The sequence below is a fragment of the Antedon mediterranea genome, chromosome 5 (assembly GCF_964355755.1).
Source record: "Antedon mediterranea chromosome 5, ecAntMedi1.1, whole genome shotgun sequence".
In the NCBI taxonomy this organism is placed as follows: Eukaryota; Metazoa; Echinodermata; class Crinoidea; order Comatulida; family Antedonidae; genus Antedon; species Antedon mediterranea.
Window position 1 is genome coordinate 163222 of NC_092674.1, and position 17970 is coordinate 181191.

General features: G+C 32.4%; 1 protein-coding gene across 4 annotated transcripts in view; it reads left to right on the top strand.

The window, feature by feature from the left end:
• LOC140048572 (histamine H2 receptor-like) overlaps positions 1 to 16020 on the top strand; it is a 55186-nt gene extending 39166 nt beyond the window's left edge. Inside the window, exons 1-2 of one of the 4 annotated variants that reach the window (XM_072093315.1) lie at positions 2521 to 2603; positions 13910 to 16020. In XM_072093315.1, coding sequence (XP_071949416.1) covers positions 14011 to 15066 — 1056 coding nt within the window. In that variant the 5' untranslated portion in view covers positions 2521 to 2603; positions 13910 to 14010 and the 3' untranslated portion in view covers positions 15067 to 16020. Of the gene's footprint in view, positions 1 to 2520; positions 2604 to 3685; positions 3963 to 6851; positions 6894 to 13909 lie in introns of those variants that run through there. The other 3 variants (XM_072093317.1, XM_072093318.1, XM_072093316.1) reach the window with 3 other exon arrangements.
• Positions 16021 to 17970: the final 1950 nt, after the last annotated feature.

A 17970-nucleotide genomic window follows, 5' to 3' on the forward strand; every position in this document is an offset into this window, starting at 1 on the left:
GTTTTTAGCCAAAAATGACGTAAACATGTTGCCCCCTCAGGTTAAATAATTACATAAAATCACCGTTTTTTAGGAAAATATTTTGTGTATTAAAATTGTAAAATTCAATAAAATATGATATTAAAAGATAGTAAATAAAAGATATTAATTATTTAACATCATTTTAAGAATATCAATACTCTATTATATTAGTTATTTGGGTAGGCCTACACGTCCACGCGAGACAAATATAGAGTGCACGGCATTTTTACCTTGAAAGATTACTTTCCTTTGCTGTGTTGTTTATGGTGGTTCAAACCAACATTGTAGTATGTAATTATATATTATTTATTTTCATGACACAATACACATAAAGACCATGAACTTGAACACCGCTCTAATCACTACGCGAAATGTCGTAAAAGACGCGCTGGGCGTTTCATAGAAATTACCGGCGGCTCAACTTGTCGGCGGCCCAACCGGTCATATACCCTACCTACTACTCACTAGCTAGGCCTAGGTAGTAGCAGTAGTAGTTATTGTAGTAGTATTATTGTATTGTAGTATTAGTTGTAGCTGTCCGGTGATCCTTGGTCACTTGTCTAGATCCCCTAGTAGGCCTAGGCTAGGCCTAGTACCTAGTTATTCTTCAACAGTCACACAATTCAGATTCTGCCGGCCGCTGATTGCTAGTGAACAGGGGGAGGGAGAGAAAGAGTTAGAAGAACTGAAATAAGCCGTGACGTATAATAAACATCATACAAAATAATAATATAACTAACGAATCCGTATAATATAATAATGTTGTATGTTATAAAGTAAAGTAAATGCGTTTAATATAATACAATTATATTATAATATAATGTATTTTATTACTAATATAATATTAAATGTTCATAATATAATGCTAAAACCAAATAATATAATACAAAAAGTCAATAATTTGTTACATTTTTCACATAATATATTAGAAATAGATATAATATAATGCTAAAACCAAGTAATAAAATGCAAAACGTATAATTCATTACAATACAATATATAATATAATAGAAAATGATATAATAATATAATATTTTGAATACTTCAGACAGCTGAGGCTTGCCATATACTTGCCATGAATCCATAGAAGGTGCTGATGAAGACATTCTACGGCGTTTAGAGAGGGTCCCAGAATTACATGCGTCTATCTCTCAGTGGTATATCTCACTTTTAATGTAGGCTTAAAACTGCCATTATGATTTGATTTGACTTCAGATACAAAAAACAAAACAAACAAAAACCCAATCCGCTTTCAATAGTGAAATTTGCATATTGGGATCTTGTTGGCAGGAATTGATAAGTACTTTTATGCAATAAACATTGATTTAGTCACTTTAGGACTACTTTGAAAATCTTGCTGACGTCATTACGTCTATTTTTAATGAACATTTTGACCTTTACTGGGTGAAATTGACTTCTATGTTTTACTTTCGTTGATGAAGAATTGTCGCAAAATAACAGTAGTCTAAAAATAACATAAAAAGTTTGCACAAACAATAAATGTGAATGCAATGAACGGCAGTGATTGCAATGAATTTTTGTATCGAACAATGATTGATTTGTACAAGATTGGTGGAAGTGGATGATGTTAAACAAATCATCAGAGTAATAGTGATGATAATGGTAAACATGATTATAACGAAAATAATAAGAACATGAACGTCAACCGGTGATAAGATAGATAGAAAGATATTACTTTTGATGTTAAACTGCAATGTAGTACGGTATACAATAACAAATATGAGAGGGCCATCATACAATATTCATACCAACTTTATTCACATCATCATACATAAATAGTACAATACAATGTATTTGTGTGTAAAAAGGAGCCAAAAAATAGCTTTCGCTAATCAAGGTTTGACTCGTGTCACAAAAAATAAATTAGTCATAATGCATACATTTTCATCTATCAACAATAATTCAATAAGAAAGAAACAGCAACTATATGAAAGAAATAACGTAAACAAGGGCTAACAATAATATGTTTGTAAAAGTAAACATTTAACTTCATTTATGAATTTAAATCTAGAAGAGGTACATTTTATAACTAAGGGTAAATTATTCCAATGATTCGACTCGATTGCAGATGATTGTACTGTGAAATGTGGTAGAATTATAGGGAGTAAATTAATAAAAACATATACCCAACGCGAGAAAATTGGTTCCCATGTGGTAAATGCCTATTTAGTGAGAGCATGTTATGCTTTCTGAACGAATCCCAATAGGCAGACTGCAAGTTTTAGTTTATTTGTAAAATTGCCGCAGCATGAGTTTGCTAAATCTAAATAATACAAATATTATCGGATGGTAAAATTTCACTATGAAATATTTAATAAACAGTATGCATTTTATGCTGATTCAAGTATAGTTCATTTAAGCGACACATTTGTTTCTGTATGTGTCTATTGAATTAAAATTGTCTGTTTATACGTGATTGGTTTCTTGACAAACTGAATTACTTACTTTGTATTAGACCTACATACTAATATGTTTATAGGCACCTGACCAAGAAGGATGTATGTCTGAGACCATCAAGTGTTGACTATGTGGCATGAGGGACTGTATAGAGAGTGTGAGAGGTAAGCAGAAACCAACTTTTTAAGTCGGAAACTCAATTTAAACCAAATTAATCAGTTGTAGATTATCATCAGATTATAACATTTCTAACAGTAATATAGTAAAAATTGTTGAGTAAACTAAAAGATTCAGGAATGTTATTTTTCTTGTACATGTATATTAGTAGCAACTGCTTCTTTAAAATACTTGAATAGAAATGATGCATTAAAGCTAAAGTATACACTTCACAGAAAGGTATTAATGAACTATGTAAAGGCATCGTATTAAAAAAAAACAAGGCTTCATGTTAAAAGCCATCGTGTTTCTTGCTGATTCAATAAATCTTACTTTTATCAGCAAAGATAGTTGTTGCCAAAAGCACATTTCATCGGCAAGGACGGATTTGCACTTACTGTTTCTACTGTTATAGCCTACTATGTCATTATAAATTAAACATATTTTTCAAAGTGAAGACCTTTAGATTTTAACAAGAATTTTCACTGCACTCTGTAGCTACAGAAATCCCCGATGCAACGAAAGGTGCAGAGTTAAGAAAAACCCATTGACATCAATGTCCTAATTATCCTATTCCTCGTGTGTTTTCTCAATCTATTAGTATAATGGAAACAAAATGAATTAAAGTATAATGATTGAAAATAAAATAAAGTATGGTATAAGTAAATGTCTCATCTCACTTATATAATAACGTGTGGTTGGTACTTTTTATTCTAAGTAACGTCATTTAGTCTTCAACACATGGACAAAAATGCATTGTCCATTTATCGATTTGTGTAATGTACTATAGTTAGTAGTATTTGTTCTTCATGGTTAGACCAACATCTTAGAAACAATGCAGCAGCATTGGTCCATGAACAGTTCACTACAACATAGATTTTGTAGAAATTTAGGCCCAAGGGTTTGGTCGAGGTCGAGACACCATGTCACCCGAACAAGTTATAGAAACAACATCCTTCCCATAATAAATATGAATACAACAATACATTATCAAGTCGTGCATGAAGCTATTCAATCTCGTATTTGATTGAGGGCGTCATCTCCGGTAAGGTGAAATCGTTCAGCTTCACTCACACAACCTTGCAAGGCATTGTACGAGATACAACAACCCAAATAATTATAAATCCGTTCAATGTGCAAAAAACCACAGCTAGTTGAGGATATTTGAATTTGGTTGATGTTTTCACTTTGCAATATTACATTTGGAAAAGACCAACTGAACCAAAACAAATATTCTCTCCAGCTGATACCAAGAAATTGATTTTTCAAGCGTCAAGTTCTCATTGTATGCTAAAAGGTGTTTACAACTATTGGGTACGTGTGAGTTGCCTTCCACGGAATTTAGTTTAATAAAGAGGATATAAGAGGTAAGTTGATATCTATGTATTTCTTTGTACCAAACACATGGAAAGAGATGACCATTTGATATTAGATTTCTTTTGAAAAATTGTGTATTTCTTTCAATAAAAAGCCGCGGTAGGCCTACACTTCTTTACTTAAGTCGATAGATAGATCAGAAAGTTAATATGTTTAATATATAAATTGTGAAGATCAAGGAAATTTGTAAATTCGAACTCAGAATCAATCAGCTTACAATCTGACATCCTACCATAACTAACTATGGCAAGTTTAGTTTAAACTATAAACTAATTCCTCTCTGTTATCTATCTCCATGATGATCGTCATTAAATTTAATCCAATCTAAACACTATGGAAATTATGTTTGAGATCGTTAAATAATACACATGTCAATAGTCTCTTGTCTTGCGATATCAAATAGGGCACGCCATTCCTCAATATTATCATTTCTTTGATTTTTGTCCAGGCCCCGGTCATCATCATGTTGTTTAGAGTGTAGATTTTAAAATATCAACCCATTTTCCTACATTGTACTGAATCGTTGCAAAGTATTTACAAATGTTATGGATCTTAGTGCTTTGTTTTTCTTAAATCATCAGTTATTATCCGAAGTGGGCACAGAGCAGAAATATTTTATTGTTTGTGCCCTATTTGTGTTACCGACCAGTAACTGTGTAGTGGCGCCAACATTATTTAAAGAATTCACATAAAGGCAACACACGTAGACCCAAGAATAACTTTACCCAAAAGCTTATATGAAATACAGAAAGGGAAATACTAGCAGATGTTATGGTATCAATAGCAATTCGCGAACGTAAATCTAATCACAGAAATAATGAAGTATAACCATTATTAATTATTGAAGGCAGACGGCGGTGGGATTCAATAAATTTAACATTTCCGTTTTAACCTTGCCAAGTTATGCAAGTCAATACTAACCCTATCTTTTATAACTATTCTATTATTATTAATAACCTACTATTAATTTAAAGTTTGTTTGTGATTGAACATTTCTTCATATCGGGTATTTTACAGTATTGAATTCAAAATTTCGGTTTTTATATTAATACTGTATCAACTTTGCAAGCTTATTCATTCATGATTCTTTTCCCCTCTGTTTTTCGTTTTATGCTGAGGTTGGGGTTTCTGAGATATTTGGTTTTAAGGAATGGTTCAGTCATGATGGCCTATTGGACATCTGCTGGTTCAATGGCAGTTCCAGCAAAATGTCTATTCCACCGTGCTAGATTATTTGGTGTTAAGGAATGGTTCAGTCTTGATGGCCTATTGGACATCTGCTGGTTCAATAGCAGTTCCAGCAAAATTTCTATTTCACCGTGCTAGATTATTTGGTGTTAAGGAATGGTTCTGTCTTGATGACCTATTGGACATCTGCTGGTTCAACAGCATTTCCAGCACAATGTCTATTCCACCGTGCTAGATTATTGTGGTGTTAAGGAATGGTTCAGTCTTGATGGCCTATTGGACATCTGCTGGTTCAACAGCATTTCCAGCACAATGTCTATTCCACCGTGCTAGATTTGTATGTATTGATCAATTTCCCCTACATGCTATGTAGCTTTCGGCACAGTCTATAATAATTACTATTCGTATTTGTCTTTTAACCGAATAACAGGAAATTAAAGACGTGGATCGCGCGTTCTAGGTTTAGATTGTTCTTTTCACTTGATTTTGGTGTATTAATTATTTGTTTTTATTTGTTTGTGTAGTGTTTTGTATGTTTTAAACAGGAATACACTAATGTAATTGGTTCCAATGCCAGAAAACAAAGTAGACATATATTACTGTATATTGTTATCAACCCACATTTTTATTTTTTTTTATGTTTGTCCTTCATATGTCTTTTAAGTGAGTGACTAGTACGGTAGCATTACCAACTGCATACTTCAATAAGCAAAATGTTGAATGGAAATAAATTTTGTCGAAGTCAATCAATTTCAGATAGTGTTGATATAGAAAAGTTCTTCGTCGTGCAGGCACGCCACAAACTGATGGCTGGATTTAGACCGGCTATGTCACCAGATGAGTTCAGATTTACCAGCCCAAAGTGACCAGTTTTGTGTTTAATTCAAGAGCTCTTACATCTCGGGACTAAGGGTTTACAAATAGTAGTAACCTCGGTTTGTCGCCAAACCATTTATTCGTTTCTATATCCCACTTATGCATCATTTAACGTTAAGTGACAGGTACATTTTAGTAGTAGGATTATTTTGTCAATATCTAGTTCAATAATGAACACGAAGTTCAATGGGCTGTCACTCCGTGAGAAATTACTGTCCTTGTGACACGATTAGTAAAGTCAAAAGATCCATGCTGCCAATAACAAGCTTTTTGAATATTAAACAATCTATAACTAAACAAAAAGTGTTTTTATTGTCAAGCGATGTTTTAACATTTATTGAAGCCTTATAGTTTTACGCAGAATACGTTCCCAAATCTGAGGATCTCGTCTAATTATATTTTTACAAAATCATTATTTTTTAATTTGAATTACATGAATATGTTCAGAATTAGATACAATTCTAGGTGTATTGTTATAACATCAAAACATTGAAGACCTAAAATTGCAAGCAGTTGTATGAATGCTTTTGCATAGTTAATTCATTGATTGAAGACCTAAAATTGCAAGCAGTTGTATGGTATGAATACTTTTGCATAGTTGAGTGGTTTTTCAAAGCAATGTCTACAGGGTCGAGTGTAACAAAGATTCACAACCTGTGTAGGAACACTGTGTAAACATTTGATCTGACGCGATAGAGATTATTATGTCGATGAATGTTAAGTAACATTAATGGTAAACATGGTATTAATAAAATGGTGAGACTTCTATCAAGGTTATTATGGATTAAATGAACGCATAAAGTACAAGAACTAATTGCGAATTATCTCATTCAACAATGTCCAGTATGGAGCTTTAAGTAAGGTTTTTGATAATTTTTCTCGATTTGTTTTTCGGAAGTTTATATCCGTGCCAAGACTAAACGCGTAAACAATTATTATTTACCTGTCATAATAAAACGTCATAACTTATCCGTGTGATAAATGTTGTTTGTATGCTGGAATTCTCTGCTGTAAGTTGTAACTTACAGTTTTACAAGTATTTTTAAATATATTAGGAACTGCATCAGTAAATGTTAGTGACTATTTTGTAAAAAATAGAATTCCCCTTTTTATTACAGTAATTAAAATCGGTAATAGAGTAAAAAACAACCAACAGGAACATTATTATTCATTAAAATATCCAAACTATATAATAAATCAAGTTTGATGCGAAACGTTGCTTTGTATTTTTTTCTACAAGTTGTACTTTTATGTGTGACTATAAACAAGCAATTTTGCATACTCTTTTTAATAGATTATTATTTGTTGTATCTTAAAGCCTGCTTAGAAATTAAAGGTCGTACAGTGTTGTTATAGTGTTGTGTCGTGTTTAAACAGCTCTTTAAAGAATGCATACAAGCTGAAGGCAAAAACGTTGACATTCCTGCAATTATCATTCGTCTATAGACACCAACTTTTAACTAAATCACATCGGAATTTGCACATAATTACAAGCATAATAAAATAACAGTTTTTGGTTTTATTTCTTAATTATATGACATGTGCCAAATAATTAGTCATGATTTAACCTTTCATACATGAATTGTATGTAAACAAATTATGAATGAAATAATCGATTCTACTTCAGTTATAATTAAATGGAATATTAATGATTCAACATTGTTGTATTCTAAAATGACAAGGTATTTGTAGATTGTAGTGTCATGTTACAGTGCATACTTTTATACTTGTTCTGTAGACATTATAAGTGCTAGTCATCGTAGACCTATCTACTTTTGCTTTTTTTAACAACTTCGAATCGACCAAATTAGTACTATAATTCATCTATTTCAATGTTTCTTGTGTAGAAAATGAAATGTCCGGTAATGTCTTGACAATTATATCATGATTAATTTATATGTAATTAGGCCTATAATGTATTAATGTTTTTGATACAATTAACTCATTGTATGTTTTTATTTTCTATCTATATATATAGAAATGAAAGATATTCGACTTTTTAACTCATACATGTTTACTCTGCAAGAGTGCATTTAATAAATGCAAATTGTCTTTATTGTTCGTTTTCAAAAATTCATTGCTCATAATTATTAGATAGAAATATGCCTATAACAGAATATTGTAATAGAAAGTATCCTATAAATAAGTGTATATACATGTTATTTTTATAAATGTGTATAATTATAGGCCTCTCATGAATAAATACAATATACGGTATAATAATGTAAAGCATTAAACCTACCACCAATTGAAATTGGTTACCATAATATTTCCCGATGGTGCATTTAAGCCAGTATTGTAGTTCATAAAGTGCTTTGCTAAATATAGAATTCTAAATAATAATTGTGACATGTAGTCTCTACATAAAGGCTATTTAATTAACAGCGTTCAAAGAATAAATTATAATCACTCGGCATTTAAGACGAGTCATATATTGACCTAACGTTACGTCACACTCCTTGATTCTGTCTTATTATTGGGCTGTAGATTCTGATTAAATACTTGGATCCACTATGTATTAATGTAATATAAGATGGAAAGATCATATAGCACACGTGACATTTAAGATTTAAATCCGAATAGCAATTAGATTTTTAACAGCCACTATAAATTAATTAGGTACACATTGAATATCACAAACGCTTGGCTAAGTGCACAAGGTGAATTATCCTGTTACAATTATAGGTACACATTGAATATAACAAACGCTTGGCTAATAAGTGTTCAAGGTGAATTATCCTTTTACAATTATAGGTACACATTGAATATAACAAACACTTGGCCTCTATAAATTAATTAGGTACACATTGAATATAACAAACGCTTGGCTAAGTGCACAAGGTATGAATTATCCTGTTACAATTTAGGTACACATTGAATATAACAAACACTTGGCCACTATAAATTAAATAGGTACACATTGAATATAACAAACGCTTGGCCAAGTGGACAAGATATGAATTAGCCTGTTACTTAATTAGGGTATATATTTAATTTCAGTGAATAATTCGAGATTTAGGACTATTGCATTTTATAGGTACAATGAAGTTTGAACAACATTTATAAAGTATTAAGTTAAAACGACAGTAAATCGAACGATTGTGTTAAAGTTTAATCTCTCAATATCCCTAAAATTTGAACGAATACCGAAGAACCAATATCGATGGTCGCGTCTAAAAATTCATATTTCAAACAAAATATTTTACATATTCGTGGTAAATGTATTGATTTGTACATTGCCATTACAATGTATCAATATGATTTTAAATTAGTTATCAATTCTGTGACGTTAAAAAACATCTTAAAATTGATACAGTAGTACTAAAATTACTCTCTAATCTAACGTACATTTTATAATGAGCGCTCATCAAGAACTAGGAAAGAAATCGATGCCTTTAATTCAGGCCAGATAAACAAAATATTTATAGCAATAAAAAAAGGCCTGATCTATAAAAAATAAAGCAGCAAACTACAAAAAAAAACATATCACACATAATACTTTATAAAATTATATTATTATTTCGTGATCATGTAACTCCAAATCTCCACTCCACTCCAATACCCTAACCGAATTTGTGTATTCACAGTAGCTGTCATGCTTGTTTATTTATATTAGGTTACTGTTCTAGTTTAGGCCTATCCTGTCATAGGTTACTTCGTACGGTCCTTTCACTCAATTATGGATAACATCATACAGTGTGTTATGTAAATATCTTTGCTAACTAAATCGTCTGAGGACGATTAGGTCTATTAATTAATTGAATAATGTTAATGTTTGTATAATGTCTCTCATGATATTATGTAGGTGATCTTAGACGTTCTTCAGTTCATCAATTGAACACGTTATTGGAATCCAATGTCAGCAGACTACTCTCATTAACAATGTGTTAACGCCAAACCGATAAATTACACGATAGCCGTATCGATTTGGAAAGTAAAGTGTTAAAATAATTGGTTTAATGTTGAAATCTGAACTAAATAGCGACAGCGCCAAATGTTAAACGAGGTGTGACGTCTTGGAGTAAATTATTTGTTTTGCAAATTGTACCTATATGAGTTTGTATAGGCTTCTGATATTTATTCATCTTCAAGTCAATTTATTTGTTTTGTACATTATTAAATCTATATGATATATATGACATCAAATTAAAAAATTTAGCTGCATAATATTTATAGGTTTCTCCGCAAGTTAAGCAAATTATGTAAAACAAAATGTACTTCTGATGAATCTGTAGCATGCAGATGATACCGATAACTATCTGATAAATGTGATTTACTCACCTGTGTTAAATATCATTTAATGTTTAAATAAATCTAAACATATTTTCATTAAATAAATCTCCAGGCATAAGGTCAAAAGTTCACATATAATTCTCTTCCTGTGTCTTTCACCCACATACTGATTTATCTAATATTCCATAATTTGTCAAAATACTGCAGTATTCTCTGTTGGATATCAAATTTAAATCGGTAACCAATACCAATAATGATTCTTGACACTTTTGTTCACATTGGCAGGCAGTTAACTTCAGGATAGTCGTTGATAAAGTATATTTTAAACTCTGCATTTTACATAACATATCAGTACTTTGAAAGTAAACCATGGCCGCCGCGACAATGTATTATTACCTAAAAGCAAACGATGTGGCTTCTAAAAGTAGGCGTATTTGTTTGTTTTATCTTTATACTGGGTGACCTCTTCAGTCAAAGACTGATCTCCCAGAGGGCCCAGTTGGTGATCAGTGGCTGTGATGTACTAATACACCGGGGTAACCCCCTACTCATCTCGAAAGATGTACTAGGTTCTTTAAAGTGCACACGAGCAAGTTGTGTACACTGGACCTACGGTTTATAGTCCTTATCCGAGAAGACTCGTTCTACCACCAGAACCATGGAGTGAGTGAGAGCCTCGAACCCCTGCCGATGTTATGGCTACGTGCACGGTTCCACTGTCTTAACCGCTCGGCCACTCACTCACTCTAGGCAGAGGCCCGTATGATGCAGGATATTTTGGATAGACTAAATAACGCATACTAATAATAATGATTACACGTTTTCCCTTTCAGGCTATGGGGGGGGGGGGGGGGGGTGGGGTGGGGATATATCAATAATTTAAGATCATAGCTTCAGGAAGAATATAAAAAAGCCTTATTGATTGGCCTTACCACAACGACGTTAAAAAGTCTTATGAAAACCCCATGCCCGAACTTGTAGGGCTACCTACCATTTATAAATATGAAAAGTGTATACAATGCACGCGCGGAGACTTAAACGCTTCCTCATCACGTACATGGCGCGATCAATGTTAGCAACGTACATGGGAACCAATTGTAAAAATAGGATAATTAATTGCAAACACCCAGCGGGATTCACCTGCCGTCTTTTATTATTCAACGATTCATTATAATATATATATTGAAATTCAATAATAATTCAAAAATGACAATAAAATTGGACATTACTTCTTGTGATAGGTATTCACAGAGGAATAAAGAAATAAAAATATCTTAAATACACGTTGAACGTTATCTCTGTGTAACGCTGTTTACGTTGACATGGAAACACAATAAGTACGTTCTAACTAGAAATATTCCCTTGAGCAAAAAGATATTATAATTCTGGGGCATATCGATAAGACAACGTTTGATGATCAAACTAAAAATACCAACATCTAACATTGAAATATAAGTATATAATTACAGAAATTATAGTATCTATAGATCTTTTAATTAGGTCAATATCTTGAGTGTGTAATCGTATACAAGAGTAAGTATCATTGGAGTAAAATAGCGTACATCTTACTTCCAAGAACGGTCCTGTCAATTGTGTAATCGTATACAAGAGTAAGTATCATTGGAGTAAAATAGCGTACATCTTACTTCCAAGAACGGTCCTGTCAATTGTGTAATCGTATACAAGAGTAAGTATCATTGGAGTAAAATAGCGTACATCTTACTTCCAAGAACGGTCCTGTCAATTGTGTAATCGTATACAAGAGTAAGTATCATTGTAGTAAAATAGCGTACATCTTACTTCCACGAACGGTCCTGTCAATTGACATAATACGATACGATCAACCAGAGGCCTTTGTAACCGAGTCAACCAAAGATTGGTAAAAGCTTAATTATACGTATTTATTACGGTAACTAATGAGAGACAAACGTGGTTGAAGACGTGAACAACCGTTGTTCTCATCCATGATGACATCAAATCCGCTATTGGAAATATTATTAGGAGGAAGGGTTTAAACTGATAAATATCATCACAGCATAATTATGTTGATTAAAGTTCTTGGTGGTTTAAAACTCTATTAATATTTATTTTCTCAGATGGTTTGAGAAATTTCGCTACATTATCAATAATTCAAATTAATATCAAACGTATACTAATATTTTGCTCACATTTTTATGCATGTGATCGAATATTGGTCATGCATAGTAACAATCTTGATCTTGTTTATAATTCAGTCACTAAGTCCACAGTCACGTATACCTAAAGATCCACCACTAATGTAGTCACGTGTCGTCGTAATTATTGATGTTTGGCGTTTGCACAAGAAAATGTACTTTTGCTGATTTCATTAGTAATTACGTGTATAGTAAGTATTGGAATGAATTTGCACCTTGAATTATATATTGCAAGATCGTAATAATTAAGCTACGGTAAGTCTAATAAGGTTTTGTATTAAACCAACTAGCAACTATTATTGCAAATCAACGGAATTACTTGAAATACACATGCAATCATGACTCTAAGACGGGGGTCATCAGACAATTGCCATTGCAACGTGTCTTGCTACTGTACTGCATGCTCTTAAAGACGTATCCAGCATTAAACTTCCCACTAATAATAAATAATAAAAGCATTTACTTTAATGGACAGGTAAGGTATTGTCATTCATTAGTTACGTGATGATACTAATAGACACTTGCATATGAAAAAATACTTAGCAATTGAAAAGGACAAAAAACAACACAAGCAACAAAAATGAAAACTTATTTAAAAGAAACATACATTAGGTCCTAATTATATTTTTATTTTATAATTGAGATCGGTTTAAAATGTAATAATAATTTAAGAATCTTTAGTATATTATTTTATATATTTAACTTCTTTTGTAAAATTATTTATTTAGTTATTACAGAGAAGAGTGAAATTACATTAATTTAACTCGTCCCTGGTTATTATTAGTTTATTCTATATAATATGTATATCAAGTAAATGAAAATCGTTCTTAGAATCTTGCAAAGATGTTGACAGTGTATAAACCCATCAATGTTCGTGCTTTTTTGCAGTTATTGAACCAAATGACAGATATAATTCATTAACTATAATGGCACAGTTGTATGACCGTTAAAACAACATGAGTTGTGTTGATAACACTTGCAATATCGAGTTGCCAAAACATCAAAGAACCAAGTGTAACATCATTAGTTAAATTCCGTGTGGAAACTAAGTAACCTGCATGAAATCGAATAACCAGTAATTGCTATGGATTTCTGTTAGTAATTACATGTACTTGAAACATTCGGTATCAAGTCATTCATTGTAACATTCACTAATAATGTGGGCAATATTCGGTATAAACTTATTCATGGTAACATTCACTAATAATGTAGGCACTGTTTGTCATCTAAATGTATTGCGACTTATTATATTGCTTTTCGGTGAGGTTTTTGTCAAAACTAAAATACCAAATGTTTCTGGTGAGCGAGTCCCTGGTTTTGCTTCTTTTACGCTTTTCTTGAGATGAGAAGAAGGTCTGAATTCTGCTAGTGCGACTGGAGACGAGATGAAGAAAAAACGATTACTTTTCTTAATAATAATTTAGATAACAATTAGACTAATAAAAACTTTTGTTATATCTCAACAGGTTAATACTATGGATCTCACCTAGAATGACTTTGTCAAGATACATCACGCTCGAAAATCAAAATCTCTGAAAGGACCAACTGAAAACGACACGCACACAAAATGAATAATACAACAGATTCCGACAAATCATTGGGAGCTAAAATAACAATTGGACTTGTGCTAGGAAGCATCACGTTCGTTGTCATATTTGGAAACGTTCTAGTACTTCTGTCACCATTTTTCAGCAGAAACCTGCTTAAGAAGCCAACATACATATTCCTTATTTCTCTTGCCATTGCCGACCTATTACTCGGAATCATTGTTTTACCCTTCAGTAGCATCATCGCCGTCACAGGAACATGGTTTTTTGGTCCTGTTGTATGTAATCTGTATGTATCTTCAGACGTGTGTTTCTCTACTTCCTCTATACTTCATTTGCTTGTTATTACACTTGATCGCTATTATGCGGCTGCATCTCCATTTCATTATAAAACAAGAATGAAACAGAACTGCGCCCTTCTCATTGTTATTATCGTCTGGTTTGTATCTGTTATGATATCTTTCCCGCCAATTCACACGGGTCTTAATACTGACGATGGTGTTATACAAAGCTACGAAGACAGATCTACATGCGTGTTAGAAACAAACAAAATATATAGTCTTGTAGATGGAATAGGACTTTTCTTCATTCCTTTAATATTTATGTGTGTTCTATACGTACATCTTATCCTCATAGTTCGGAAAAAAGGAGCTGTATCAAGCAAGAACTCTTATAAAGAAAGACGTCTTGTTATTACAATAGCCGTGGTACTGAGTGGATTTGCTGTTTGCTGGGTACCATATTTTACAATATTCACGGTTGGTGAACTTTTCAAATGGCAAGCACACCCTGTAGTGTCCGATGTGGTACTCTGGCTTGGATATTTAAACAGTAGTATTAACCCAATTATATATGGACTATTGAATCAGAAATTTCGCGATGCTTTCCGTAAAATGTTATGTATTACTTGTAATAAAACCGACGCGTCTTCTAATTACAGCATGTCTCGGACTTCGTATTACACAACAAATAACCAAGCTCTTAGTCGAATGAAAAATACTACAAAGAATAAGAATGGATGCACTAACAAACATATTTATGAAGAGGCTATATCTTCATCTCCAACAAAAGTGTGAATAAAAGCGAAGAACGATGTCAAAGACAATATAACCAGAATTACTGGTCTGGAATGGACATATTTAAATAACTAAAGCTTACGGAAGCTAAATATATTTTAGAATAGCTGGTTGTATACATATACGTGGTAATTTGTGCATGCATTTACTCCACCCGTAAAGCTCTCTTAAGACTTTTGTGTCGTAAAATTATTTATCTAGACAACATACTCAAGAAGCAAGCAGCATATACTAAGCAGTTGCTTTGTTTTGATTTAAACTTACTAATCTGACAAGATAAAAACATTAAGGATAAAGTATTTCCCACTGTCCATATTATGTATTGTAGACATAGTACTCTAATAGCCATAATAAACGTATCACCATTTTACTAGTGTAATGTTGACTAAAATATATGGTAATAATAAAAAAAAAAACATATATCAGTAATTATTTGTAAGCTATCCTACTGCAAGTTGTATTTTAGGTTTGGAGCTTAAACACAGCCTGTGTATTGACTTTCTATTTTGGCTTATTAAGCCCATGCTACAACTCTATGCTTTAACTATTAGCCTCTAGCATACAGATGGTTAACTATAAACCCATGTAACCCATGTTTATTAGTATTTTACTGCTATAGATTTCACATGCATATCTTAGCCCTTTGAGTGAAATATGACGATATCAATAAAGTTTCAGTGTGTATAGGATCATGTAATACAATATACATGTTGTGTTCTTTAATGTTCGGTGTCTACAACACATCCTTATAATTACTGGAAGAATAAACGAAAGTAAGCATTGACCCGCCTATTTATTATTTTACGTTGTTAGGCCTACTGTAGGTCTGTGTTGCTGTTGATGGTGGTGGTGGTGGTGGTGGTGTTGTTGTTGCAAAAGTTTCTTAACACTCCGTTTCATCAACAGAATTGATGACTAAGCCAAGTACTGTTACTCAGTGCTATCTAATTTTATCTTTTTTGTAAATGCATCTTCATGATTACTTTAAGTTTCAGAAAGCATCAGTGCCTTGGGCAGTTTCATCTGATCCAACATCGTTCCTAATTTGCAATATAGGTTCTCCTCACAATTTATACTTTCATCATACACAATTTTGTTTTTAATCTGAATAAATTCGGATTAATTTTTAAAGCAGTGAATAACATGAATTTTAAGAAACATTCTACTGTTTGTTACATAATTTATTACACTCTTTGTTACTAGAGTACTACATTATAGGTTTATTGAGATTATTACAATTAATAATGAGATATTGTTTGCATGCCGAAATCAAATGTTGATATAAAGTTTGCGGTACACCACGTAGGCCTATATATAGTTCTAAAAAGAACTGTTGAGTTTCTTTTGAGATATAATAATAAATTTAACTATTTCAATACAAATGATGAACTTAGATAGTTATGAACTTAGATTTTTAATTATTGATCCAAAAATATACAGTTAATCAGTCACTTTTCCCTGAGTTACTATTATAAGTAATCAGTCACTCTTCTCTGAGTTAATACTCACAGAATTGGATTGGTGCCTTTATTATCCTGTCATTAATAGTACAAGACACACTTAATAGGATAGTTATAGTACTTGTTTGCTTCTTGGTTGGGGCAATGCATTTAAGCACAAGCGCTTCAATGTGAACAAATGAACTTCATTATGAAAACGTTGAAGTGCTTTTGGACATTAGTTTCTAATTCAATAACTCAGTCAGATTTTGTACGATGAGTATTATGACTAAAACAATGCAGCAAGCATTTATGACTTATTAAAGCTAATAAATTGAGATCAGTAACTTACGAATATCATAACAAGGAGTCATTTAATGCGACACGGTTAATTACAATGAGTCCTTTATGTGCAAAGAAATATTGTAAGTGCACCAGGAACGTACTGAATCTAATAATACGATACTAACTATCATTGAAATTCAAAAGTTTAATGTCACAACAAATATTATAAACAATTAAAGTCGATTGAACAAAAAGCCTAAGTCTGTGTTTTTAGATTTAAATTTGTATGCGAAGTGTCGATATTTACCAACGGGGTTAATTAATATTCTATCATTGAAGAATCCCATATGACCCCCGAGGTTTTAATTTATGTAGGATGTATAAGCAGGTGCCAAATTTAATATTGAAATTTACGATATGATTTAGTGTACATTTCATCTCTAAAATGTCCATTCTTCGTATATATGCGAAGCGCGTGTGTGTATGTTGGAGACAAAGAGACCAGACGGGATAGAGGTAATTCTTACCAGAGAATAAGAATGGGGGAGTTAGCATTCCATGAAATTGTTTGGATTTATTCTTCTTCTTTATGCTTCTCTCCATTAACTTATCTCTTTTGCTCTTAACCAATAATTTGTTAATTAATTCAATAATTATTATTTTTATATTTTCACAAGTCATCTCTGCATCTCATTTTGGTTTTGCCTCTTTCCTTTTCCCAGCTATCTTTGGTTGCCCAACCACATAGTGCTGCTTGTTCACCCATTCTCCTGAAGTATCTGTTTTTTGTCCATTATTGTTGCATTCATTACGAATGTTGCCATGAGCCAGCGAAGCATGCATGCAATATTCATCATTCATCTTATTTATTTAACGTTCTATATTGTTCCTACTCTGATATAGTCTGGGTTCCAGACGGAGTTTTGTCTTAATATTAGTTAAAAGATAAATATTTTGGCACATATGGCGTTTCATACGTATACTACTTGATTTTGGATACTCCGTCTGGGGAAACACGCAAAAGTCACGTGGTTTGACACCAAGAATTCTTGGTGCATACGATTATCCGGTTGACTAGTTTCAGCTGCATGCGATTGGCTACTCTCTCGTACACCGTTTAAATATTCATATTTAAGAATTTCAAAGACTCAACAACTAAGATGATGCGCATGCGCATGCG